Genomic DNA, 27709 nt, shown 5'->3' with positions numbered 1-27709 from the left:
TTCGCTTCTTCTGCGATGACTGTGTGTGGTTTTATAAAAAGATTCTGTATAACGTTGTACATAGACTCTATATGAGGTTGCACAGTGTTCAGTACAACTCCATTGTGTACCTCCACAAACGTTGCCTGTGTATTTCTTTAACTGTATGTGTGCGTGTGTATGAGTGTTACGAAGAGGGAAAATGTCTCAATTGCACAACACATCGAAATGACGCCGCCTACCGCCACTACTATATCGTACGAGTGGAAAGCACAATTTTTTTGTTCAGAACTTAGGCACTGGTTTAACTGAAGCACAAACAGTTTGTTTTGGACACTACTCGTGTGTTGAGGTTTTTTTACGGAGCACCGAATATAACGATAAACAATAACTTTTACGGTCTGTACGTCTTTAATGCAAATATTTTTCATGTCTGTAATTATTTTGGCGCGGTAAATCGAATTATTTGTATTTCGATCGTTCGTGTTTTATGAAATGATTTATCCAAGTGTTCTATTGTGAGTTATTCTAGTGCAACTTTCAACCGAAATTAATGACAGTCAAAAAATGAGAAATATTAATGAGTGATGACTGAGTTATCATAGTTATGTGCAAAGAAATTAACAATTTAAGTGATTTTAATGATTGATATCCGATCGAAAAGCAATTTTGATAAAATCGAAATTTATTTTTGGATGCAATATTTTTGAAACTACATTGAGAACGATCCGTTTTCCAATAAGTAATCTATTGAGAGAGAAAAATAAAGAGGAACAACAATCAAGTGCGATACTTTTAAATCGATTTTGTGTATTCTATAAAATGGACATTAAATCTATGCCCGCATCGGAACAGCTTCAAGAACGTGAACGTCAAACACTAAACATTCTAGAGAAACTGATCAAGCATAACAGTGAATACGGTGCTGATTCGGATAGTGCCGGCGAACATCAACATTTGGAAAAAAGTATACGTGATGTCAAAAACTTTCAAAGAATAATGGAAAAATTCAAAATTGACAGCGGCGTTGAAAACCTAATACAAGACAATTATAAAGATGGTTAGTGGTATATTTTTTGTAGCAATTCAACTGATTGTCCGAATAGTGTGCATTGGATGTGTAGCCAATTTGAGATTAGACATTTAAAGTTGTGTTTTTTTTTTTTTTTCACTCACATTTCAGATGAAATCTGCCTCGGTGACACCTCACGCAAATTCGGAACAATTACGCCAAGGCACACAATTGATGCCATTCTAGGGTTGAAAAACTGTGAAAAACTATTGGATGGTAAAAATGATATACCCTTTTTTATAAAAAGAAGAAGAAAAAAAACTCAATTCAAGTTCAAATCGTGATTCAAGTCACACTCTCTAGCTTTGATTCTAAAATGTGTTTCTCTAAAACGGTAACATGCCGACGGTTATTTGTTGCTTCGCTCATTTTGATGATTAGCTGAAGTCGTAAAATGGTCAATAGCTATTTAGTAAATATAGGTTTTAATATTAATGTTTAAGAAAACTCATTGATAAATTAGTTCTGCTTTCCCCTATTCTTCGAATTTTCTAATGAATCTAATAATTTGAGTTGCTATGTTGAGTTACGAGCGCATTCTTGCATAACTCATAAATATGTTAATTGAATTGTAAACCCATTTAATGGTCACGTCTTAACGTAAATTTTTCTTTTTCGTGTGCAAATGATTGTTTGCAATTTCATGAATACGTGCTTGCTTCTGTACTCTTATTAGGATATTTCGAATCGATGTGAAGGTACTTAATAGCGTCCCATGACCTGCAACCAATAGCTTTATTCTGGTCGTTTCCCAGTTAAATTAGTAATTGAAAGGCCAAGTGATTGCAGACGAGAGCGACAAGCGATTATAATTTCGTATCAGAATTGCATTCGACGCGGCCCAAAAAGGCTCAATGTTCAGCACTCGTTATGGAAATAGTGTATAAATCCACTTCACGTTCACATTTATTCGGGAAATAATTATGATTGTACTTTTGGTCATGCTGTCTAACTTTAATTAAACAATCGATATATTCGTTGTTTTCGTTATCGTCGCAAGTCAATGCAGACTAATCCAAATGAGCGGGCGTATGCATGTATGTGTTATATAACGTTGATTTTTTTTTCCCTACAAACCATAAAATGCCGAACGTCACACTTAATAAGAAAATTGTGGTAGAAAGAAATATGGCTTAGTTATATTTCAACTGAAAAATGAGATTTGTATATAGTTAATTCTCTTTGTTTAAGGCTATTACACAGCCTTTTTCCCATTTTTTACATGCGACAATTGAGTGAATTCGCTCCATTTTATTGCTATTTACAATTTGATTCGTGTCATGATTTGTGGCTTGTGCAACCGACAGCGACACAATACCTCATATTGGCTGGGGCAACGAAGAACAACAGCAACAGAATAGAAAAAAAAGCAAAACACAAGGCTCGAATTTTTTGACATGAGTTTAATTCATATACAAATGTTTAACAAAGTCGAAATCGTCGTTTGCATTTCAAACTTTTCATTCAAGCGGGAATATTATGTGTGAGTGTGTCGCAAAAATTGTTTACCGTAATGAATCGCGCCGTTCCTCAGTTTTATTGCCATCAACTTTTCTCACTTACTTGTGTACATGCCGTCGCAATTTTGGGTATAGGTTTTCTACCTTTCAGATTGACACATTCTCTCTCTCTCTCTCTCTCTCTCTCTCTCTCTTTCTCTCTATGTCTCTCTCCCTCACTCAAACACGAAATGGAAGGATAAAATGGGAAAAAAACTCGATTTCGTTATTATGTGCGTTCTGTGTCTAGTGATTTTTTCCGTTGTTTTTTCACCGTTCACATTTCTTTATTGTTCTAAATTACCATGCTTTCGTTGTATGCGCCGTTCCAGCTAAGTTTGTTGTGATAAATTTTGTCCTCTGTCTATTTCTCTCTCTCTCATTCTCTTTCTCTTTCTCTATGTGTGTATATATATCCCAAACAAACGCCGTTTTATTCGGAATGCAATTCCAATGTAAAGAATTTGCAAACAAAAACCAAAAAAATGTCAGCCCGAATTAAAAGCGCGCGCCAGTGAGACATAGTGAAAATGAAGAGAAAAGAACAAAATAACAGCACAAAGTGGGGAATAAACCGAAAAGTTGCAAGTCGTTGATGAGAATTGAGTCATAGAAATAAAAATAAAAGAGAGTGAAATCGCGTCCCAAAGCGAAGTGTTCGTTCGGTTGTAAAAATAATAGTTGCGCACACAAAAACCACCGCAAACACGATCCAAAAACTATATTAATCCAACTTTAAAGATTGTTTATCCTTATCAGTTGGCGTGCATCAGTAAAAAAACCAAAAATGAAAACTTTCTATTCGACTTCAAGCTAAAGCGAGTGTGACATGCATATCACTCCGCCTGTCTGGTGTTATGGTCAATATATAATAAGGATTACTACAACCACACATAAAAACTCTTGCAATGATTAATTTCAAAGTTTTCAATTCATCCTTATTCATGCCTCTCTTAATTGAGATTTGATTACTTCATAACACCAAATTTGCATTTTCAATGTTAATTTGTTAAGGCAAGAAAGAACAAAATCATGTCTAACCATCGTAATGAATTTTGACTTTTATGTAGACTCAGACGTCGGGGAAAATACGATCTGAATTCAATTCACAGTGGCAAGATCACGATATTTACATTTCAAAAATACAAACATGGAGTAAAAATAATTACAAGTCGGCTTCAAAATATCCACTCTTTCATATGCAACTAATAATGGTGTTCAAATATTAAAGAAATTAAGTAGATTAAGTGTTTTCGATTCAAGATATTGGATTTGCTCGAGGAAAAGAAGAACATATAAGTACATTTCGAAATAAAAGATATGATGCCAGATACCTTAACCTTCAACTGCATAAATTTTGCTCAGAGCAGGGAATTTTTTCCCTGTTTTTTTTTTCTGTTGAATAATGAACGGAAAAAAATATTAGTTCTTCCAAGGAATCACGAAAAAGCGAAAACTTGGTGGAAAACTATTCCCCAGATCACCAACCAGACATGACTGACAATGACCAAATATGTCTCCATACATACAAATATGTTGTATCGGGTTCCCATTTTATAACTGATTTTGTATTGCCCGCCTTTTGCTGGGCTTATGCCCCAAGAGAAACGGCCAATATGTTTATACGCTGTCTATACGCCAAAAATACACTACAATATATATTCACGCTTATTGGACGCCGAATTCAATATATATTCTTGTGTATTTTCGGCGTATTCTTCAGCGTGAAACATATTGAATCAATGAATGCATTCATGGCCATCAGAGGGCGCCTGAATATGTTTCAATATGTTTCACGCTGAAGAATACGCCGAAAATACACTAGAATATATATTGAATTCGGCGTCCAATAAGCGTGAATATATATTGTAGTGTATTTTCGGCGGATAGACAGCGTATAAACATATTGGCCGTTTCTCTTGGGGCGGGTTAAATAGAGCGATGGTGATAGTTTTTTTTTTCATATTGATAATTTAAAATTGTTAAAAGTCATTCAGTCTGGTTTACACATCAAACATGTTAAAATTTGGGTCTTATGTGGACTGGTGTACGAATCAAGAATCTGAACAACAAAGTGTGTGCCGATCATAACAGTCATTGTCGATATACAATATCCTTCTGAGTGTCTTAACTCACTATATTAGGTGCATGACGAAATGGGCGTATTACATGAGTTTAAATCACAACAAACACAAACGATTTTGAACTTATAAAGAAAACCACAAGAATGATGTTTTAAAAGGACAACAAAAAACAAAAGAGAAGAAGCATGCCGAAACACACGTCGAACGTGAAGCGATGGCTTAATTGAAACTATGTTCGGCAAATTGAAGCGAGAGCTGATTTTTATCTTACTCAATGGATGGCACGGCATTTCCTTTAATTTATCTTCGACTTATTCGGTGCAATTGAAATCAAATTTAAGAATCAATCAATTTCTCATTTCACATACATTTTTAGTAGCCGCATCGCACACGATCAATTTATATAAATGTGTTTCCATCAGCTTCTTGGATGGTTTTGCTCATCTGCTTTTGTTCCCATTCTACCTCATCAATGTGGCTATTAAGTTTTTACCCGTGCCCCTCATTGAAACGCTAATATCAATCATATTATTTAAAAGAAAACATCAAAACTAATTAGACGGTTTTGTGTGTTTTAAGGCTGCTACTTGATTATCGAAAATTGAGCGTGCCTGCTAATCATTTTGGCTACTGTCTACATGCCACTTCAAACTATTAATTCATTGAACCAATCGTAATTGCTGTTTTTCGATCACCAGTTTCATTGACATCCGCTATTAATGGACTGGATTTTCTTCAGAACTAAAAAAAAAATTTCTGAACCAAAACTAGTCCATCTTGAAAATTACTCATCCATTTAATTAAATTATTCATACGAATGCCAAATTGATTTTATTTCAATCGAGTTTAGATAGAGAGAAAGAAAGAGATAATTGATTCTGGACCGATAATTATACCATGTCCAGTTCAATGAAGTCTTCGTTAATTCGTGGCATGCGATAACTGCGCTAAGTGAACAAAAAATTGACGATGACAATCAGAAAATCAATTGGCAATTTCTATAAAGCAATCCGATTGCTCTCATTTTTTTTTAAATGTGGACGCTAATAATCTGCATTAGGAGCACTTTGAGCATCTCAGACACCTTGAATTCATGTTTATGTTGAAATATCGTATTCTCCATAAACTCCACTATAGTACAGATGTGCCTTTATTGAAATATCAATTATTATCATTAATTCGTTATTAAAATATTGAAAAAATATCAACTTTTTTGATAAGATTGATTATTTTATTAATATTATCAATTCATTGGCAAATTATTTACATAAATTGAACCGAACCGTTGCGATGAAAAAAATTCTCTCAGAATATTTGAGAATTGAATCGAAGCATGGCATTTGTCTACGAACAAAGAGCAACAACGCAAGTTTTTGAACCAAAGCGACACAAAGTAAATGTGAGAAACAAAGCGTAACATAAAAATTCATGTTGCAGTTTCAAGCCGAAAATTGCTTTGTGGCACTCTGCACACACAATAGTATGAAGTTTACTTTTATACTAAAGTGTCATAACCAATACATTCAAATATAGTTGACATATACGAATGGGATAAATGTCATCTCATTTGTGTATATTTGTTGGTGCTGACATCTGCTTTTGCGATAAACTTTATCCCATTCGTATGTGTCAACTATATTTGAATGTATTGGTTAAAACCTTCGAGCGGACCCCTCGGGTCTGGCTGGATCCGTATCAGCGCCGTAGCCAGAAAAAAAAATTGGAGGGTGCAAAATCGAAATTTTTCTTTTGTTGCACCTTTTAAACCCGATTTTGCACCCGACTTTGCACCCGATTTTGTTGCACCTTTGAAATTTTTGGAGGGTGCAATGCACCCATTGCGCCGGCCTGGCTACGGCGCTGATCCGTATACATTTACATGCGCTTGTATGGATATAAGGTATGCATGCCATCTCATTTTTCGCGAAACTGATAAAAGATAACTGATATCTTTCTTCAGCAAAGTTGTGGATCAGATCAAGAGCTACAATTTTTTCGAAGATGTAATTTCCTTATCTCTTATCAGTCCCGCGAAAATTGATAAGAAAAAATTTCCGTGGTTTTTTGCGTATTTGATAAAATATAACGAATTAGTGTCTTGGGCAAAGTTGTAGTACTCAACCTGCTCATCAACTTTGCTTATGATAGTTATCACTTATCTCTTATCAATTCGTTCGAAGGTGTAGTTTTTGTATATCCTTATATCATCCTTTTTAAGGACTTTTTGTAATATTTGTTTTGCTAGATCGATATTCGATGAAATTTCAGGCAGATAACTTAAAACTCGAGTTGCTAGCTAAATTAGAAATATGTTAAATTAACGATCAAAAATGAAAAAGGTCTGACTGGACCCAGGGGTCCTTCCGAGGGTTAAATACTGTACAAGAATCGAAGAAAAATTCAACTTTTTTTTCGAATTTCAGCTGTATTGCGACCGTCTACATGGGAAGTTGGTATGAAAACATCGGAGCGCCGCTGCTATTGCATTGGTTTATATGGACGAATTTATACAAGGCCGAAACTCCGATTTCCGAGCGGAATTTGGCAAAAATAATGTGTCCATCGCTCCCAAATCCCAATGAATAAAATCGATGGCTTCCCATTGAATCATCGTTCAACCAGCTCGGATGTTTGACGAACAACAGAGCCGCTCGCTTCGTTTCTGTTGAAAAATGCACACAAACATGATTGAACATGTTTCGCTTTACAAGTGATTAAAATGCTGTTCCTTTTCCAAATGGTCAGGATGCATATTCGAAATTACGAAGAGTTGTTCGTAGTGGGGGTTAAACCAAACTTTGTTTTGGATTTAAACTGCAACATGATTCGTTATGTTGCAATTTGTTTCTCACATTCGCTTTGTGTCGCTTTGGTTCAAAAACTTGCGTTGTTGCTCTTTGTTCGTAGACAAATGCCATGCTTCGATTCAATTCTCAAATATTCCGAGGGAATTTTTTTGTTGCAACGATTCAATTATTCCTATGATGGTTTTTGGTTATTAGTATGTTAGCAATTTTATTAACATATTAATAATATAACCAAAAATGTAAAGCTGTATAGTGTATACTATGACCTAGAAAAAATTGCTACATTTGTAATTAAAAGTTACGCCAGTTATGAGGGCAAGTCATAAAACCCTAATGAACCCATAAATTACTTGCAAAAAATTATTACGCAAGTATTTAAATCATTTTATATGGTGTGACAGCGATTAATAGATGCCGGTGGCATGTGTTCTCAAATTACAATTAGCCCACCGGCTCTCACAAAAAGTCGTTTTCTTTCCGCTTGGTCCGCGCAATCAAATCGATGCAATAAACCCAATGAACAGTAATTGTAAATGTGTGTCCAGTTTCAAGGGTGAAAGTTTATGTAATGCGATAAAAATCGATGCCTCGCTTCGGCTATGGCCCGATTTGAAGCGCACTTGCTGTGTCGTGGAATTGGTGTGTGCTGTCCACTAATGCAGCGAAAAAAATTAACACATTTTTTTTTTTATTTCACATGATATTTGGTTAAAACGATTTTCTTGTCTTACGCAAATCAAGCGTCGATCATAATTATTAAAATAATTTATGAATTTCGGTATACAATAACTTCGAAGTTTAATATTTCTCTTCAATTTTGTTTTTGCTTTGGCGTCATTGTGTTTACAAGTTCGTGTTCTTATTGTAAATTAATTCAATTATTAAGCGGTTAATTATGTTGGTTTGCATACCGATTAGTTTCATTACGTTTTGTGAAACTATCTCGAGAACTCAACTCCACTATGGAAAATTGCAACAAAATAAAAAAAAAGTTTTCAAATGAAATTAGTTGCAGTCGCAGTTTAAAGACACATGTGATTAGATCATGTATTGACACACAAATAAAGTTTCATGGTTTTGAGCATGCACGTAATATTGCAAGGCTCGAGGTTATACTTTGATAGTGTGTGATAGAATTTTATTTATAACAATAAAAGGGTTTGTTCCCGTTTTCACAGAAGGAGTGAATTTGATGTGTCATTTAGTTGAATAAACGTGGCTTCATATTCACAAAGGCAATTTATAGTTTATAACAAGTACACCATATCGATATTTGTAAGTGCGATCACAATTAAAGACAATAAAGCAGATTGTTGTGAGCGCTCAGGAATTTTATTTGCTTTCCGCAATTCGAGCCGAAAGCAAATAACGTTAAAGGGAGAAAAACTTCGGTCAATTTTCCATCCTAAGAACTAATTAGTTTTTCATTCATAAATTAGTCGTAATTAATGCAATCAGAAGCAACGCTTTGGCATTGGTTTTCCGTAATGTGAACGTACAAATGAAATGTCGAGTGGATGTGAAGCGGAAATTATAAAAAGGAGAAAGGAAAAAAATCAGCGTTAATAAGCGAATGTGGAAAACAAATCATGAAACGATAGGACACAATAATAAAATGAAAAAAAAAATCCAAACAATTTATGCACGAATCAGAAGCAAGGAAGCAACCACTAACGGGCCAACACACAATGTATGCATTCGAATTAACATCCCCAACGGAAAATCGCCAGACAATTTACACCGTGCTTAGTGTAATAGTACGTCTACCGTAGACCGTTTGATTGACGGTGTTTCTACACGGGCTTTTAATTTAATTTCCATTATTCAACGTAATTAAGAAACTATCATTGTGTGCAAACGGGAAAATAAGAGAATGGAATGGAAAATCAATAATGTCATAGAGAGAATATATATGAAAAAAAAAAAACTTAATGCTTATTGAGCTGCGGCGTAAGTGCGCGTTCAGCGCATGTTGCGCACAAGTCAAACAAAAACAAAAACAAAGAAATGATATTAAATAACTTTCAATTAAAAAGAACGTAACTTTAATGGTTTATTCATTAAAATAACAGGTTAACATGCAAACGAATGGTTATTATTTGTTTATGGAAACACAGCAAATCAAAAGGAATGACCGCTTTCAATTTGTCGACCTAATAAGGCTGGAGCGAACATAAAGCCAATCCACTTTATTTCGGTGTGTGCTTGTACGTGTGTTCTGCTACTTTCTTATCGCTTGAGAGTGGTATTTGCTCCAAGTGTCGTGTATGTATTATACGAAGAAAAAAAAAGACTCAGCTACTAGTTCAAAGCCAAAGAGCGTGAAGTTGAGGAGACAGAAAAACAGAGCTAATAGAAAGAGAGAGAGAGAGAGAGAGAGAGAGAGAGAGAGAGAGAGAGGAAGTGAGTGAATGTATGTGATGGAATGTGGCAATAACAATTATAAAGCAATACCTTTGGTCATTCAAACTGACCATAATAATTTTTGTTGATCAAACTTATTACGATTAAACTTACTGCTATCAAAATTATTGTTTATCGCCGTTGTTAATCATATCCACCGACCATTTTGTAAATTCAAAACTAAAATCCGTGTGTAATTGATGTATGCTTTCAGGTGGAAAGAATCACGTAAATGACTTGCGTTCGGATGCATTAAAGCGCATTAGAGCGTCTGACAATCAACTAATCACAAAAGAGCATTTCATTCGATTCGAAGCCGATAAATGTCAATCAGGCAGTGCGTATGATCAATCGACAACGGGCCCAGTGAATGCCGACTACGATTATAGCCAAAACGTCGCAGCATTGAAAGAGCACAAATCGTATTTTATGGAGAAATCGTATTACAATTCGGATCAACGGAATCGTCCTTGTATTGATTCGTATAGCGGCGGCGGCGGCGATGGTGGTGGAGGTGGTGTTGATGGCAACAACGGTAACATTGGAACAAACGTGAATACGACTGCGAATGACAAAAACAATCACTCGCATGAGAACGACTTTGATGAATCAGTATCGATGAACGGTGATAATTATTTAGTATCTAGCAGTGGCAACACTGACAACAATAGACTAAATTCGATTCATAGAAATACGAAGCGAAAGCATGCCAAGGACGATGCAGGTGCCGATAGCGATAACAACAGTGTGTTCCATAAAATGTATAAGAATAACTGTGGCGATATTATGCAAAATAAATTCGAATATTTAAGTAATTTCGATGGGATTCGGCCGAGGAATATTGATGAAATGCAGAATGACGACCATCGAATTTCGGATGGTGATTATCGGAATATTAGTAGCGAATTGAATGCCAATCGATGCGGCGCCGGCGGAGGAGGCAGCGACGATGGTGCCACGAACATTAATGTGAACTATGCATCCAGCGATGATTTGAATCAAACAAATACGAGTGAACACGACGACAAAAATCTCTCAGGCAGTGAAGATGAAAGCGGTGGTAAGTGTACCTTTTTTTTTTCATTTTATATCTCCATTTTTTTATCCAACTTTTTCGGTGAATGGTTCTTCACAAACCAATTTTCTCCATTTGCTTTGAACAGCACCAGATGATGCGTGCAACAAGAAAAAGCATCGACGCAACCGTACTACATTCACAACATACCAATTGCACGAGTTGGAACGAGGTAGGTCAATCGAAATGTTTCGGTTTGTTCGCTCTTTCGATTAAAATCCATTCAATTCCTACTTTCAACTTCATCTTAGCTTTCGAAAAGTCCCATTACCCTGACGTCTATTCACGCGAGGAACTAGCGATGAAAGTCAACTTGCCCGAAGTTAGAGTCCAGGTACATATTTTTTTTTTCTTCTTTCATATCGCTATCGTATATATTGGTTGTAATAATATATATCATACAACTCTCAAGCTGTATTGTCCGCTTTGGATTGTAATTCGCCCACAAATTTTGATTGGGTATGAATTCGGGCAACATACAAATTGTTCCTTTCATTTGCTTTCCGTTTCGGTATTTTGATTTGGAATTTTTCTCTAGACAATTCAAACAAATCCAATTGTTTTGGTAGATGTGTCTCTAGTCATTTACAAGAATATCGTCGGTCGTTTTAAGCATTCGCACAAAAACGCAATTTGGTGGCATTTAGAGCATAAGCAAGCACTTTGTCGAGTCAAAGCGAAGAGCGAGGAGAGAGGTAGGGCAAAGCATGAATCAATTTATTTGACGATAAGCTGATTTGCCAAAGGTGACAAGTCTACAAACAAATTGTAATCTCAAGGAGAAAATTTAATTTTTCAACCCAAAAATGTGTTCGTACAACTGTTTGGCCCAATGTTCGAGTGTGTGGTTTCCCAATCTAATCTGATTGAAATGAGACTGGCGTAAGCTGTTATACTCAATTATTTTGAATTCTTATGTTTACACAAAACGATTTTAATATGGTAACTTTAATTAAATCACATTGAATTGAACGGATGTGCGTCGGTGTGTTTGCATGCGTTTGTATGTGTGATTTTAACCCAAAAACGTCAATAATAATTAATTCGACTGGATATTATGTGTGTATTTTCAAGTCGATTTTTTTCACGTGGGCGAATTTTCCAAATCGACTTAGTCGTTCCGCCTAAATTTATGGCTTGATAAATCTGCAACGGTTCACATTTCAATCAAATAAATCAATACTATGTAAAGTACAAGTTCTGTATAAATCTTACAAGAATTTTGTGATTGAATCCAATGTGGACGAGAATAAATAAAATAAATTCTATCATACATTAGTTTTCTATTTTTTGCACGTTGAAATCCCGTAAAATGTGTCGAGAGGCGTCTTTCAGCGATGAATTGAATTTGATTTATTTAGCGACATTTTCGTTTTATAGACGACAAACAATCATAATTCACATACAGAAATTCGAAGAATGAATGCAGTGAAGAGTACGAATAGCGTTCAACCGAACGGGCTGAATGATTTTCTAATTGTGTGCGGTAGACGAACGGGTGAATCACAGCCATCTGACATGAATTCACACATGAATGAATGAATAATATATATATTTCAACCCAATAAAAAATGGTGGTGGAAATATATGTTTTGATGGTTCATTGCTTTTACGAATGAAATTTGCATCAGTCAGTCCATGAAATATGTGATTGCAAACAACGCTCGAAATGGCACTTTCGAATTCTCCTCTCCATTTATCATGCACACAAGATGTGCATACAAACATCGAGTCATATTTGAAAAAGCATTTATTTTCTATGGTGTTAAATTACAAATCGGTTTCATTGACTAAACAAAATACGCTCGTTTTTACCGGAGGTCGTGTGATGGAAATTCATTTTGATAACTACAAAAATACAAATTGTTTTCCTGAAATTCGTGAGAAAGAGAAAGAGAGAAAGTAAAAGCAGAAGTTAAAAGGAGAAGAAAAAGCAAATCGGTAAAATGAGCGAACATTCATTTCAAGGAAGTTTACATGCTATTTGCAACACTTAAGAGTCGAATGCGCTTCAGAATGCATAATTCATAAATTCTGAGTTAGACAAATGAATTCTCATTACGTTCATGCTGAAAACCATAATTATTTAGATCGCATGTTTTTGGCATTTAAATACGTAAGGTAGTAGCATATTTGTTAAAATTTTTCCGTTGCTTTTGCTGCTATCGAAAGAATTTTTTACAAATTGTTTGTTTAGACGCACGCACATTTGATGGCAGATGATCAAAAAAGCCCCCCCCCCCCCCTAACTCTCTTATTCTCAAGGTATTCAGAGGAATTACTTACAATATGTCGAAAAGAAAATGAATGGAAACGCGAATTAAGTGGAAAGCATCCTTTTTATTTGTTTGTTTCAACATGATGCGGTTACTTCCAGTGCGATGAAGCTTTTTAAACTCATTTCAATACATTACTCATTCAAAATAGCAAAATCCAATAAAAAAATTTTTTCCTCTGACGGCAAGATGAATGAGAGGTAATGGTAAAAATAACAGCTTAAAATAACGGAATCAAAAGCAGCACAGCGAATTGATAAATGGCATTTATACATGCGGATATTCAATTCAAAACTAGAAAAATCCCAAAAGAGTTGTGCCAAATGTAAAGAGGTTTTTAGCAAATATTAAAAAAAAAAAATCTGAGCATCGTATCGAATATGCGTTTTTTTTTTCGATTTCTTCGAACCAAACGGGAGATATATGTAAATATAATACTTCCTTATCGTTTGCTGATTTCATTTCATGGATGCCGAGGGAAAATTGGATGAATAAGTGGGAAAAAAAAGAGTCATTGTAACTTGAATGGAGTGAATGTCTTTCGGTAAATGCGTCAAATCATTCGAATGAATTGCCATGAAAAGATAACATTGACGTTTCCGAAAACGGTTGAACGTCAACGAAATAGACCAAAACCTGCTATATGGTACTACCATTGACACGAATACACAACGCATCTTCTTACTTCATTCAATTTGTGTGTTATTTCTAATCAAAATTCAATTAGGATTTCTGAAGTGTGTGAAATGAGTTAAATTAAATACAAATTAAGCAATTTTCTCACTTGAATGAGAAGCATTTTGATGTGCGTACGCGTTCATCCGCAGACGTACATCATTATTCCACTTCATTCCATTGACAATGGGAGACTTTATTAATTTGCCACAGTTAATCAATCCTTCGTTTGTCAATGGTGAGCAAATAACCCTTTCGAGTATTCCATTAGTGTGTTTCACTCACTCACAAACACACACACATACACACGCATAGCTTTTTGTCAGAGGGAAGCGCAAAGAGTAATTTGACACATTCGTTTCGGTTTTGTGCAGAAAATTAATTCATTGTGTGTAATGGTAGCATTCGTTTTTGGGCGGTTGAGGTAAAAATGAATTGATTTGACATGTACCGCATTTAAGCCATGCACATTTATTTTTCCGATAAATTGACAGAATTATGTATTTATAGTGGTTTCCATTTTGAGTATTCCGAAATGTTTGCTAAACCCTCTACAGTTCATCAAGCTTTACGAAGTGTATACATATATGATATATAACATACGTTTTCGTCAACATTTTCTCAAGGCTTCCGAAAATTGAGAGCGGACGATTGACAGCATGGCTGTGTAACGTATTGTGCTTATTCCGTGTATCATGAACATTTTGCCATATTTGCTTTGCCAAATGGATCAAATTTCCCGAATGAAATGGCTTTGATGTCAACAGTTTGTGGTTTTCCGCACCAAAACGTTGTGTAATTTCAAAATTAATGCACATCGGTTCTTTGTGCACAATTTGGTATTTTTGATCAACATTTGATGACTAAATCAAATGGATTCGATGATTGTAAACCGAAAAAAAAAGAAGAATGAATTATAAAATGTTAAAAAATTGAATTGTTTGGAATAATGGGCTATTCAGGATTTTCTTTCCATTCTATCTCATTTTTCTGTGTAAATTCGATGAACAAATACATTGAGTATTGTTCTATGTATTTTTTATTGCGATAACACCAACACTTCTGTAGCGCTTCTTATCCCTCGTGATTCTTTTTCCACTACAACACCTATAATGTGATGGCACTTCGGCGTACAACTGTGACCCAAAACATATTGAGAACCATTAGGTTTTCATTGTCACAGTTTTATTTTTGATGGGCTATCACTCGGTCGCTCGTCGCATATGAAAATCGACAAGGTACAGAAAATCGTTTATTCCAAAGGTGAACTAGAAAAATGAAATAAGTATATATCGAATAAGGTATTCACTAGCATAAATAAATAGCAATAACAAGGCTCATATGTGGTAATAAAGCTTGACAAAACAAAAAATTACCCTTGCCATCGGTTTGATTGAACATGTGCGTGTGCATTGTACCCGATGGGGAGCAACAGTAGAGTAAACAATAAAACAAACTAACGAGAAAATGATAAAAATATTTATAAAATGTATGCGCCGCATAATTTGTTTATTACCATTCATTCGTATTAATAAAACATTTATTTTTAGTTTATTTAGAAATTTATTCGCTTTGAATATGTGGCTCTCACATGTCAAGGAACAATGGATGGGACTATTTCTGAGCGACCGGGGGGAAAAACATAGCAAAAATTACTGAAAATCAACTATTGTGCATAGATCAAATTCAATACCTCTCCCATATGTGATTTTATTTAATTTTTTTCTCTTCGTTCTTTTGGGCCGAATTGTGTTTACCGATTTATTTAATTTCATAATCGATTTGGTATGTAAAATACAATGTTTGATTATGGTGGGTTTTATGCAAATCGTGTTTTTAAACGGAGCCAAATTTATGGATGAACGAATTGATGGAAAAGAACACACACAAAAATCACGCATAAAAAAGGAAAAAACCAAAGTAAAATCACCATTGAAATACACTCGGCAATTGGCGATCGATAGCGTTAGTTGACAATTTGTAGCTGCCTGAACATAGCACCGTTGAGTTGACAGGGTTTGTGCGTGTTCTCTCCATTCGACGATTGTTATCAGTTAATTAAATAAATTTATCAGTGCAAATCAGACGGTGAAATTAATTTTAATTGTAATTGTGTATGTTACATGCCCCAACGAGAAATATATGAGGTGTAGTTAGGCGATACGATACAATCGCGTGTTGACAAAAACAATGTGAGATTAAATGAATTTGGAAAAAACGAGAATGAACAGCGAGAGAGAGAAAGAGAGAGAGAGAGAGAAAGAAACGCCGAACGAAAAACAACAGGAAAAAGGCATGGAAAAGCAAACATATATGAAAAATATGTATTCGAAACGATTCAGAATTACGCGTATAATTGTTAGATCGATAATTCAGAAAGAAACGAATTCCTCTGCGATTCGTTTGTTAGTTTTTTTTTCTCGTGTTAATATAAATACATAATCTTTGAGCAAAATTCGGTTTTGGTTTCCTGTTGAAATCAATTAAATCCTTTCGATAGGATTGAACACTATAAAAAAACAACCCGTTTAGAATGAAACATTTTTATTTCCATTCTTCCCTTTGTAATTAATTCTTCGTGTGACAAATTTACAATTTTTATAATGGACAGGAGTAAAATTAGCAAAAATGAACTTAAACATTTTCTACTCCATCCGCTTGAGACAATCGGATATATATTCACGTGAAATCGGATATTTTTTTTTTTATCTTAATCGTGTGTAATCTATCGCACCGACTGCTACTAGGCATGTGAATATTAAATGTCACCTGGAAATTGACGCGGATAGAATTCGAGATATAGAGAGAAAAAAAAATACTCACATGTCTAACAGTCGTTACTATTATTTAATCGATACTTAAGATAGTGATCTGAACGCACACATTTGTCGAAAATAATTAAATTTATTAGTGTCGCCGTATCGCGTGCAATGCTGCAGAGTCAACGAGGGAAATATACACTTCGAATAAAAATGAACGAAAAACGAAGAGAAAAAACACTTGCAAACGCTTGCTCGCACAAACACCACATACCAATCTTAGCTACAAATAAAAGCGATTGGCACAAATGAAACTAACAGCTAAGACAACAACCGTTTCAATGGAAAAGTGGTTAACACGACGCTATCTCGCATTGCGTTATGCGACGATTTATATGCAGATAATTTTCCAAATAGGAAAAAAAAACCGAAAAATTAATTGTGTGTATAGTGCATTCAATCCAAAGCTGTGGAAAAAGCGTATAAATTGAAATCCTGATGAATCAAACGTACTTAACTCAACTCCACTTCAATTCGGAAAGAAGTGTAAAACGTAATCGTAATAAGTTGATTCTTTCGCCTAACTTCATCGAAAACACAAAAAAATACATCACATACCTAAGTGACTTGTTTTATAATGCGCTCGCTATGCTAACGGATTTTTTTTTCCAATACTTTGAAACAAGATACTCATTAAATTCGTGTAATATACGGTAAAAATTGGCTTCTTCATCAGATGCAATGTGCAAATAAATAAATTAGCGTTCAAAACGGTTGAATCGTACATTTTCCAATTACTACTCTACGTGCAATTTTTTTTTTGCCGCTAAATATGTCGTAGGCATGAGTTTAAAGCAATTGGTTCTATACATGTCAAAGAATTTCTAAAGATTTTTTCTGCTCTCCTCTTTGTACCGTAGAGATAATGTAATGCAGCTGTTTTACTTAGCTAAATGTTGCACAATTTACCTTTTCAGTGCTATAAAAATGTTACATTGTCACAGTTCAGCTCTAAGTTTGGTTTAGCAATATGCAACCACTCAAAGAATCTCTCACATACTGCTGTAAATAGTCAATCTTGTAAAATACACTGTAATTGGTTATTCCATTATCTCTTTTAATAACATAATGTAACCTTCTAAACGTATTTGATGGGACTTCATTGGGACATCGAAAATGTTCCACAACAAACATTGGTTGAAATTTGGATTGATTGAGAGGGAAAAGACAAACTTTTTGAGTTTTTTTTTTTCTTTGTTATGATAACGTGCTCTTTGTCTGATACAATTTCGGTATTTATTTTCCCCATTTAAATTGCTTATCACTTTGATCAGTAAACCAGCGGGTTTCCCTGTCGTTCGGATCGTTCTACCAGCACACGCTTGACAATTTACAGTCATTCGGTTACTGCAGTGTTGTACTGAAAACGCAGGAATTATGAATTGATATAATCGAAAGTGAACAAGAGTGAGTGCACCGCTGCAATCTTTTTCTAACGCAATTATATCAACATTTCCGCATTGTTCTGCATTGTTAGTCACAGTGCTTTGATGATGAAAATTTGATTAGAGAGCTATTAAAATTTCTGCTCAGTTTTATACATAAATCTTTTTTTTTTTCGCTTATACAGTAAGTAACTGTAATTGTAACTGTATTGCACACTTAAAACACCCATTCGATATTTTTCATAACATATGCATCTGTTGACTTTTTCGGCTGGCTTTTCTTACCCTGTGCCACTCGCTCGCTCACGCTCCTTTTTTGTGGTGCGTCATATTTTCAATGTGCGACAACATTCTCGCAGCGCATTAAATTATGTTGTTTTTCTACAATACGCATGTAATAACAATGTTATACAAATTAAGATGCAATAAAAGCGAGGGCACGAATATCTCATTTTGTTGACGAATAACATTCCGGGTTATTATTGCAAATTCCTTTTTTTCGCTATATAGCATGTGTATTTTTATTTTTGTGTGCGTGCTGTGTGTAAAGTGCACATTTCTTTATCAATTGCCGCTGGGCCCCATTTTTACTGTCGTTCGCTCTTGTTGCGGTAAACAGTTTTTTCCACTCATAATGACATCATTGTTCGTCAAACTTTTTAAATTGAATCAAATCAATGTTTTTCTATCGCCATCTCGTCCCTGAATTAATGAATTTGAACATAAGGCAATTTTTTTTGTTGTTGATATACAATTTTGGATGATTGAAAACGTTTTGAATTGAGTTGACACGATTTTGGGCATTTGGGTCATTCCATTTCTGTTAAACTCTGTGGACCCTGTTAGCAGAATAAAATTATTATTAATAATAATCATGATTCTGTATAAAATGAACATTTGTCTAGATTATTACATAAAAAGTGGATCGAAGATCACGGATTTCACATCAAAATGTTTTTGACTGAAACTCTGTTCGAATCAGTTGACTATTTGGCAATCATGTAGTATTAGTTAAGTGGCGGCATTTTTTTTCGCTTGTAGTAATAGCCGTTTTTCCGAGGCTTATTAAAAAAAAAAAGTTTGATATCGATCAGCATCATTTTAATTCTTCTATACAAATAATCGAAATACAAAACCAAACTACATTAGCCATCACATGGATTTACACTTTATAAAAATTCAATACTCATCCTCGTTCGAAACTTCAAACTGGTTCATACTTACCTTAGTCCTTTTAATGGATGGATCTGATCTTTTTTTGTTATGATAAATACCGAAGCTATCAAGATTGAAACATTCGATAAAAATGCCGAACGTTAAAAAGGGATTTCGGCATTATTTTGTTCATCTTGTTTCTCCATTTTTTTTTTCCCAGTGTTATTCAATTAGATCCATTATATGATTGTATATAACTGATTTTTGAAATGTGACACAATTAAAGCATTTGTATGAGATATTCGTTGGCATTCTATCTTTTTCATTGTATTAAGAAAACAGGGAAAAAACAGATATACTGTCATAAAATGATGAATCTTCGAATGAGAGGCGAGAAAAAAGATACCGAAGTGGAACCGCCCAAAAGTCCATCATCAAATGAACAGAGGACAATGAGTGTTCATATTTTATCGTGTGTGCGTCTCACCTTAAGTGATTAACATGCATGCATATATATGTATGTATGGCCACATCCGCCCATACGAACCCAATCAATTCGTAATCAGAGTGTTTTTAAGTCGTCTAACCAACGATTTTTGTATTGTGGACCACTTTTATTACAAATTGTGACATTTATCGGTTTGGAAGTTTATAAACAAACAAAAGGCAAAAGGTTGCGTTTCGGATCACAAGGCGAATGAAATGTTCAAAGGATCTGGAAATCATATAAAAATTAAGCAAACATAGGGACGAACGGAAACCACCTACCCCTTGTGCCAAGTTGATTACAGCACAGTTTAAGGGTCTTTCATCGTGTTAAACCCTCGTATTTTTTATTACCTAATTTTTCTAGCTTCTCTCTTATTTATCGTTGAATATCGTTGCAATTGTTGTTGCCAATTCTCATTTTCTGTTTCATTGACTTGAAAAAGGGCGATGTGTGAAGTGTTTTAACTGTTTAAATAAAAGAAAACTCACTTAAATGCGAACGATTACCAGGCCGATTTCATATTTTTGTTGTTTCAACTTAACTTTCCGAAATGTTCTTAACTCATTTGATTCTTTCATATTCAATAAATACGAAACGCCAATCTAATACAAAAATGTGAAGCAATTGTTTGAACGAGGGCCAACCGTATAGCATTTAATGATGAATTTCATAAAGCGATGATTGTTTTTTCGACGTGAATTTTTCGGATGTGCCTTTTATTGTGCAGGTTGTTTGTAGATTTCAAGTTTGGCATTGCCGTTTCTCATTTGAACATCTGCTCGCTAAAATTTTATCCCATAATTCTATTTTCTAATCAAGGTTTCATAATGAAGTTAACTGATTCCATTTCAGAAACAAAAACACATTCATGACAACTATGTTAAAATTTGCGTTTTAATACATCATTCAACATCGTACAGGACGGAAATTATTTTTCTTTTTAGTTGTTTTTATTGTTCTATACAGTATTCAATTAAACACGATAGTAGATGTCCACTGGCTTTTATTGAATTATATCAAGAATTATACGTCAGAAGAAACGACGAAAGTAAATATAGTTAGAATTTCATTAGAACGTTTTATTAAATATTTTATGCGTTCTGACTGGATTTATTCATAATGATTTTATGTTCGATTACGTACGCGAAATTTGGGTTTTCCGTATCATATATGAATGTTTCAGAAAAAAACGACTGACAAATGATACTTTCTGTGCTAATGATCCTTTAATCCCGAATAATATAGACGAAACCGACGTGTTTCCAATCATATTTCATGCTCAGTGCACAGTGCACACAACATAAGTGCGATGTATATTATTGTTGAACCCTCCATAAACCCATGTCGTGAATAGGCCTTCTGGCCTATGGCTCACAACAACAGTGCGACGTTTGAAGCCAACGGGGACATTAGCCTAAGAGAGTGTCTTCAGATCTCACTAACATAGCGAATGTGTGTGTGTGTGTGTGTGTGTGTGTGTGTATAAGCAAATTATGTACTTGAAATTTATAAACGCACACATAGTCATTATCACACAAACCCCTCGAATTAGACGAGACTGATTCGTTCTTAGTTCGTTGCAACTGTTGCAAGTCGACCACCTATACAGTTGAGATCCGTTAAAAATGTGTGCGTTAACCCGCAAAATTCAATGTTTTTCCTGTTGCTTTGGTCTCGTCATCAGATTGTTATTGTTGTATTGTATTGGGTTCTCTCTCTCTCTCTCTCTCTGTGTGTGTCACTCTGTCGCTCTCTAATACACACTTTTCCCGACTGTTTATGTCACGGCTATCTATTGTATGAAAAGTGATAGGCAGCCATGAGCGAGAGGGAAAAATGTGTATGACACATTAATTGCCAATAAAAATGGAGCGCGCGCGTGTATGAATGAATGAGCAATAATATAATAGCGACGGCAACAGCACTAAACAACAAACCAAAACTAAGCCAACCATAACAACACAAATAAATAGGAACAACATTGAATAATTGTGTAAATGATTCTTAATACTGCTAATAATGAAGCTGTGCTGTTTTTGTTTCGGGTTTTATTTTTGTTCTTTCTCTTCTCCGATTTTATTTTTTTTTTCTCTTTCTCTATCACACATCTTTGCGCACATATAAGCTATGGTTGTTTACAAACAAATTTAAATGCATCCAGTATACGTTCGCACAGGATCTTTGCCGTTTTTTTGTATCCTCCAAACACTTGAATGCAATTTAAAAAACTGCGAGAACAGATCGAACGGAGATAGTGAAGATTGAAATAGTAAATATATTGTGAGAATATTGGCAGCCCTTACGTACTTTGCCGATTCTGTAAAACAACACAAAACAATATACATAGACACGTTTATACCTTATGGGTGAGAATTTTATCGACTTGCAAAAATTGTGAGCAACTTTTCGATGAGTAATACATAGATGACATTCGACAATCGACATAAAGTATTTCGATGCGGTGCTCAAACATCACATTGTGATCAACAGCAGCAATAATAGAATTAATAGTGGGAAAAAAGAAACATAAATAAAAAGGGATTATTTTCAGATAATTTGCAGCATTTAGGAAACACGTTTTTTTTTTTTTTTCTCTTCATTTATCACAAGTGGTTCATTTGTCATTTTTTTTTTTCTCTCCATCGTTCTCCATTTTTTCACTTTATCTCGGCTATGTATCATTTTCATGATCATTTAATCCATGAATATTCCCATATATGTTTATATATTTTCGGCACTTTAGCAGACATCATCTCATTTTCAAGCGAATGGATCGAAATTGTCGAATTTCTTTTGTTTGGACATAACACGTCAATGTGAATTGTTTTTATGCTGCCAAATTGCAGTGCTACTATTAAATCGACCAAAATTTTGGTGCATTGTTGCCTCTATGAGCCTTTGTATAAACAGATGGGCAACGTCAAACAAGATAAGTCAAGCGCCATCTGCGGACTGATTGCAGAAATAGAGAATCATGTATATAGTGATCCAGTGAGTAGAATAAGTGGTATTTTTGCCCATTTTGGGCAATTTAAAAACACCCGAAAAATTTCTTTGGGCAGTTCTCAATTTCTCTTATTTTATTCTCTGTAGTGAGCTATAACGAGTGCGCGTTTGTGTTAGTGCGAACGGTGGAAGTATGCGTAGATATTTTTGTACAGATATGGCACATTGCACTCAGTCCCCAGGTGACGCTGTTCTTTTTGTCAAATCAATGATCGTAGAAGCTGGTTGTATCAACACGGCAAAAATATCCTTCGGCTGAATAAAATGCGTTGAGGAAATGGAAGTAAATGTATTTATGTATTTACGAATGTCGGATATGCATATGTATTTGCCTTCAAAAAAAAAATCTACCTTACAAATAATCGTCGGGATAAGTGAAATGTGCGAAATGCCTGTTAAATGTTTTTAAATTCTGGTGGTTTTGTTTTTTCGTCATTCTTAATTGAGACACACTTTTCATCTCCATCTCCATCTCCTTCCATCCTAATGATCCCTTTATTTTGTATAACAATAGAGAATAATGTGTACGTGTGTTTTTTTCTGCACGAATTGAAAGAGAGACGCCGTATGAGTCTAATTTCAATTGAGAGATAGAGAACGAATAAAGGAAGAAAGAGGAAAACAATGTCACTCTTAGTTTTTACCTGTTTGAGCGTAATTTGAATTGTGCAAATTACGGAAGAACAACAAAAAGAAGCACAAACCACACAAACGCAACCAGTTGTATGTTAAACTCGTGTCGGCGGCAGCATTGAATCACTACCTAGTGTCGAATTTCACTTAAGAGACCGCATTATATGATCAAAGCCGCAGCAGCGGCACAATTCCACGGCTGTTTTGCAAAGACCGAATCATCCGATCAACAAATGTGCCGCTACGCTTCAGTGCGAGGACTGCAATCGGACTAATTTAATTTGCGAACAAAAAAAAGCGAACAATCGCCTTTTTCTGGTTATTAGCTCCCTTCAGTGTAGCAAGCATCCGATAATTTGGATTTTCGCATCGAAAATGTGCACATGTACAAACACACACACACACACACAAGTCTACACAGAGCAAATCATCAAAAGGAGATAAAGTAAATAGAAAATCCGAATTAGAATACGAGCACATAAAATAAAACCAGAACCAAAACCAAAATCGAAATGATTCCTTCAGTATCGTCGAAATTGTTAGCAGGAAGAAATTTCAAAGAGCCATTCTTATCTGCTAATTTAAATTAATTTTGAATATATTCAAAGTCTAAACTCGGCCAAATAGAATTGGCTAAACCGAAATAGATAGACTTTAGCAAATTGATATTCATCGTTCAATGGCTCATATCCATACATCGAATCACATAAATAAATAGAAATTGAAAGAAAAAAATACCGAATCGGCAAAAATAAATATACGGTGATATTTTGAGCACATTTTTATTTGTTGAACTTTCTGGTTCTGGTGACTGTATGCACGTAAAACGTAGAACAATATCAAATTTTAATAGAAAGGTTCCTTGTTGACGACCGTCATTGTTGGTATTTTACTTTTAGTCGACTTTATTTTTTGGGGTCGAATCATCACAGAGCGAATATAGACGCCGTTCTCCGTTTGTATTCTCATACATATATACATTTGACGAACGACTGAAGAGTATGCCAAATGAATGTGCCGTACTTGATCGCTTCTTCCTCATTTCATTCATTCAGCTCTTGAAACTGTCACCATTGAACGTAACACAACATATCTGATTACTCTTGATATTATCATTGTTATTGTTGTTGTTATTTTTGTTACCAGGCAGATAAACCGTTGCTCGAAATGCTCATTTCAAGCAGGGTGAATTTAAGCGAATATAATCTGAAACACACGTTTTTATTTACACAAATCCTAGTCCCTTTGGGTTAATTAAAAAACGATTTGAAATATTCACATTTCAACCCTAAATGTATTGACAGCTCCAATTTGATCACTAAGCCACTCTCTCAAATAGAGTGAATAAAGTGAATGGACCGAAACAATGGATGTTAAACGTTGGTCTTGCATGTTTGTTGGTTCGAATAATTTCAAACTGCTCATTTCACTATCCACGGCAATTTCTCAATTCGTCATTTCTTTTCATTTTTCTACTTTTATCATACGGAATTGGAGCAATTTGTTTTTCTCTTAATCAATGAATCAATCATAAAATAATTGATTTTAGATGGTTGAAGTTACGTTCCATCTACGCCCAACAAAACATAAAAGAAAGTGGAAACCATGTTTAAGTAGCAATTTTCATATCAATAAAGCATTGAAAGCATGTTTCTAGGCTAACATTCGGAAGTATATTATTATGACGTGTCACAGTGATAACCGAGGAAAAATATCACATAATACAATGGTAAAAAACAAGATTGTAAACGCCATTTCATTATGTGATGTTGCCGGTGTTTTGTATGTTTATGTGTATTGAAATCTATACATCTACAGAAGAAACAATGTATTAATATAGGATACAATTGCGATTGTACTGTGTAGTGCTGTGCGTGTACTCAGGGCATGATTGCATTAACAATGGGAGCCAATAAGATACAACTTTTGCTTGTGCACGTGCCAACAATTTAATTAGGTTCATTCTCCATGATTTTTGCTCTCGTTCTTCGTTCCAAGTTGCATGTATAATGCACAATCTGTGTTGTGCGGAGCTACTGCCGTGTGTTCTGAGTGTAATAGACAACATAATAAGCGCCGTTTCTACCAGAAAAAACGTTGTTCTGTCTTTTGTCACTCGACGGCGGTTTTTTTTTTCCTTCTGCTTTCATCCATTCGTTTTGTTTACTCGCCTTTTAATTCAATGCGACAATGAAAACGACGCAAACATTTTACAAATACGAAAGAAAATAAAATCAATTGGTTGTTTTCCCCTTCAAATCTTGAAATTTATACGTTTTTTGTGTTGTTATTTATTTTTCCATAGGTCTGGTTCCAGAACAGGCGCGCTAAGTGGCGGCGGCAAGAGAAATCCGAAAGTTTACGTCTGGGTCTGTCACATTTTTCTCAATTGCCTCATCGTATGGGCTGCAATGGCGGCCTGCCAATGGATACTTGGCTGTCGCCACCTCTTCTCTCGGCATTACCCGGTAAGAACACTCGACCGACAATTTTCACACAAATTCGAACAAGTGAAAAAGTGCAATTAATTTATTGATTCGATTTTTTTTTTTTTTTTGGTTTGATTGTTGTTTTTCTCAGGTTTTTTGTCCCATCCTCAAACCGTTTATCCGAGTTATTTGACACCACCGCTAAGTTTAACGCCAGCAAATATTGCGATGTCAGGCCTTGGTTTAGCTCATCCACAAAATATGCGTTTATCGTCGCCTCAGCATCCAAACGGTCCGTCTGCATTATCATCACAAATGTTGGCAACACATCGGCATACACCTCCAAATCAAATTCCATTGCCGCCAGCCGTTTTGGCAACACAATCACAGTCCCTACCTCCGATCGCACCAATCTCATCGCCTCAAAATCTGAGCACCAATTCTCAGGCAATTAGCGCACGATCGAACAATTCTCGGATTATATCACCAAATTCATCATCGTCACCGGAAAATTTATCCAATTCAAATGACAAATTGATGCCAACACAATTGAATCAGTATGATGACAGCAGTGATACACTTAACGATCTCGGTGGAAATAGCAAAGATATCGGCCTTAACACCGACATGCGAACCAATTCCATAGCAACACTCCGCATCAAAGCTAAAGAACATTTGGAAAGTATAAATAAAGGTTTAGCTATGGCCTAATAATTACTATGAGCCACAGATATATATTTGTCCATGATATTCTTCAAATTTTTTGTCAGACTTTGTTTTACTCGATAACTGATGATGCGTTTATATTCAAGATTTTGGATTTTGGTTTAATGGGACATTCATGAGAGGCGAACTAGAGTCAATTTTACTATTTCTATTTTGTTTTTCATTTTATTCGATAATTTTCGATTCAAGTGCAAACTTGTATAATAATTTAAAACGAAAATGCGTTTAGCATTGTGATTCGCATTGGATTACAGTGATGACTACGACCTATGCAATTACTAAATGCTAACAGAATTTTTTTCATGTCTATACCAGGTGATTCATAATTCCATGCCATTTTCTATACCACTGAATCAGTGGCACTGATTCCTTGGCTCATAGAAAGTAGACAAGTGTGTAGGCATCTTTTTCGCAGGATTCATTTTGGTAAGGAATCTGCGGTTTAGAGAATGGCATGGAATTATGAACCACCCTTCATAAGTTCAAATAATTTAAATAATGTACGTATAATGATTCTCATAACCTACGTAAATGATAGAAAACCATTTTTGAGGAAATGATAAATAAACCATTGAACATTATCAACAATAGTATAATAATCAAGGCACGGCAGCATGGTTCATGTTTGTAAACCAATCCGCCTATCTTTTAGCATTGCCTCTGTACTTAGTATATAGTCCATACGAAATATACAGAGGCAATGCTTAAAGATAGGCAAATTTGTTTACAAACAAGAAAAAATAAACAAAACAAAAATCTCCATGAGTAATGTATTGGCAATGTAAGACTAAATGGTGATCGCAAAAACGGACTGTATTCGGAAATAGGCGAAAAGAAAGAATGCAAATAATATGTTACCGCATGAGTTGTGAATGCGACAGAAAGAGAACACGGTAGTGTTTAATCCATTAACTGCCAGCCATATTTGAAGATTTTTTTCGGACAGGGTTTTCAAGTTAAACATTTTATTAAATTAAATGTAAATAGGCATATAATGAAAGCTACAAACTTAAAAAAAAAAAACTTATTCTTGTCAAACCAATACCAGAATATGTTTTCATGAAAAGGTATGAGCTTAATTCGAAAAATTGACTGGTTGGATTTCCGACCAGTGGCAATTATTGGGTTAAACGCGTCAGCAACTGATTTCAGTTACTGGGCTCAGTTAGCACTGCTGATGTCAGCTCATAATACGT

General features: G+C 35.0%; 1 protein-coding gene across 1 annotated transcript; it reads left to right on the top strand.

The window, feature by feature from the left end:
- The first annotated feature begins 464 nt into the window (after positions 1-464).
- LOC129575630 (retinal homeobox protein Rx) lies at positions 465-27709 on the top strand. The gene is made up of 7 exons (XM_055459506.1): positions 465-1039; positions 1163-1267; positions 10059-10904; positions 11008-11091; positions 11171-11253; positions 25664-25826; positions 25939-27709. The coding sequence occupies exons 1-7, from the start codon at positions 802-804 to the stop codon at positions 26496-26498; spliced, it is 2079 nt and encodes a 692-aa protein (XP_055315481.1). The 5' UTR covers positions 465-801; the 3' UTR covers positions 26499-27709.

Source organism: Sitodiplosis mosellana, unplaced genomic scaffold, assembly GCF_009176505.1.
Source record: "Sitodiplosis mosellana isolate CC-2019 unplaced genomic scaffold, AAFC_SMos_1.0 Smas_scaffold_6167, whole genome shotgun sequence".
In the NCBI taxonomy this organism is placed as follows: Eukaryota; Metazoa; Arthropoda; class Insecta; order Diptera; family Cecidomyiidae; genus Sitodiplosis; species Sitodiplosis mosellana.
The sequence above is the reverse complement of the archived record's forward strand: the minus strand, read 5'-3'. Positions and strand labels throughout refer to the sequence as shown.

Coding starts and splice junctions, on each gene's coding strand:
- LOC129575630 (XM_055459506.1), top strand. CDS start 802: ATGGACATTAAATCTATGCCCGCATCGGAACAGCTTCAAGAACGTGAA. Junction 1,040..1,162: donor ACAAGACAATTATAAAGATG/GTTAGTGGTATA, acceptor CTCACATTTCAG/ATGAAATCTGCCTCGGTGAC. Junction 1,268..10,058: donor CTGTGAAAAACTATTGGATG/GTAAAAATGATA, acceptor GTATGCTTTCAG/GTGGAAAGAATCACGTAAAT.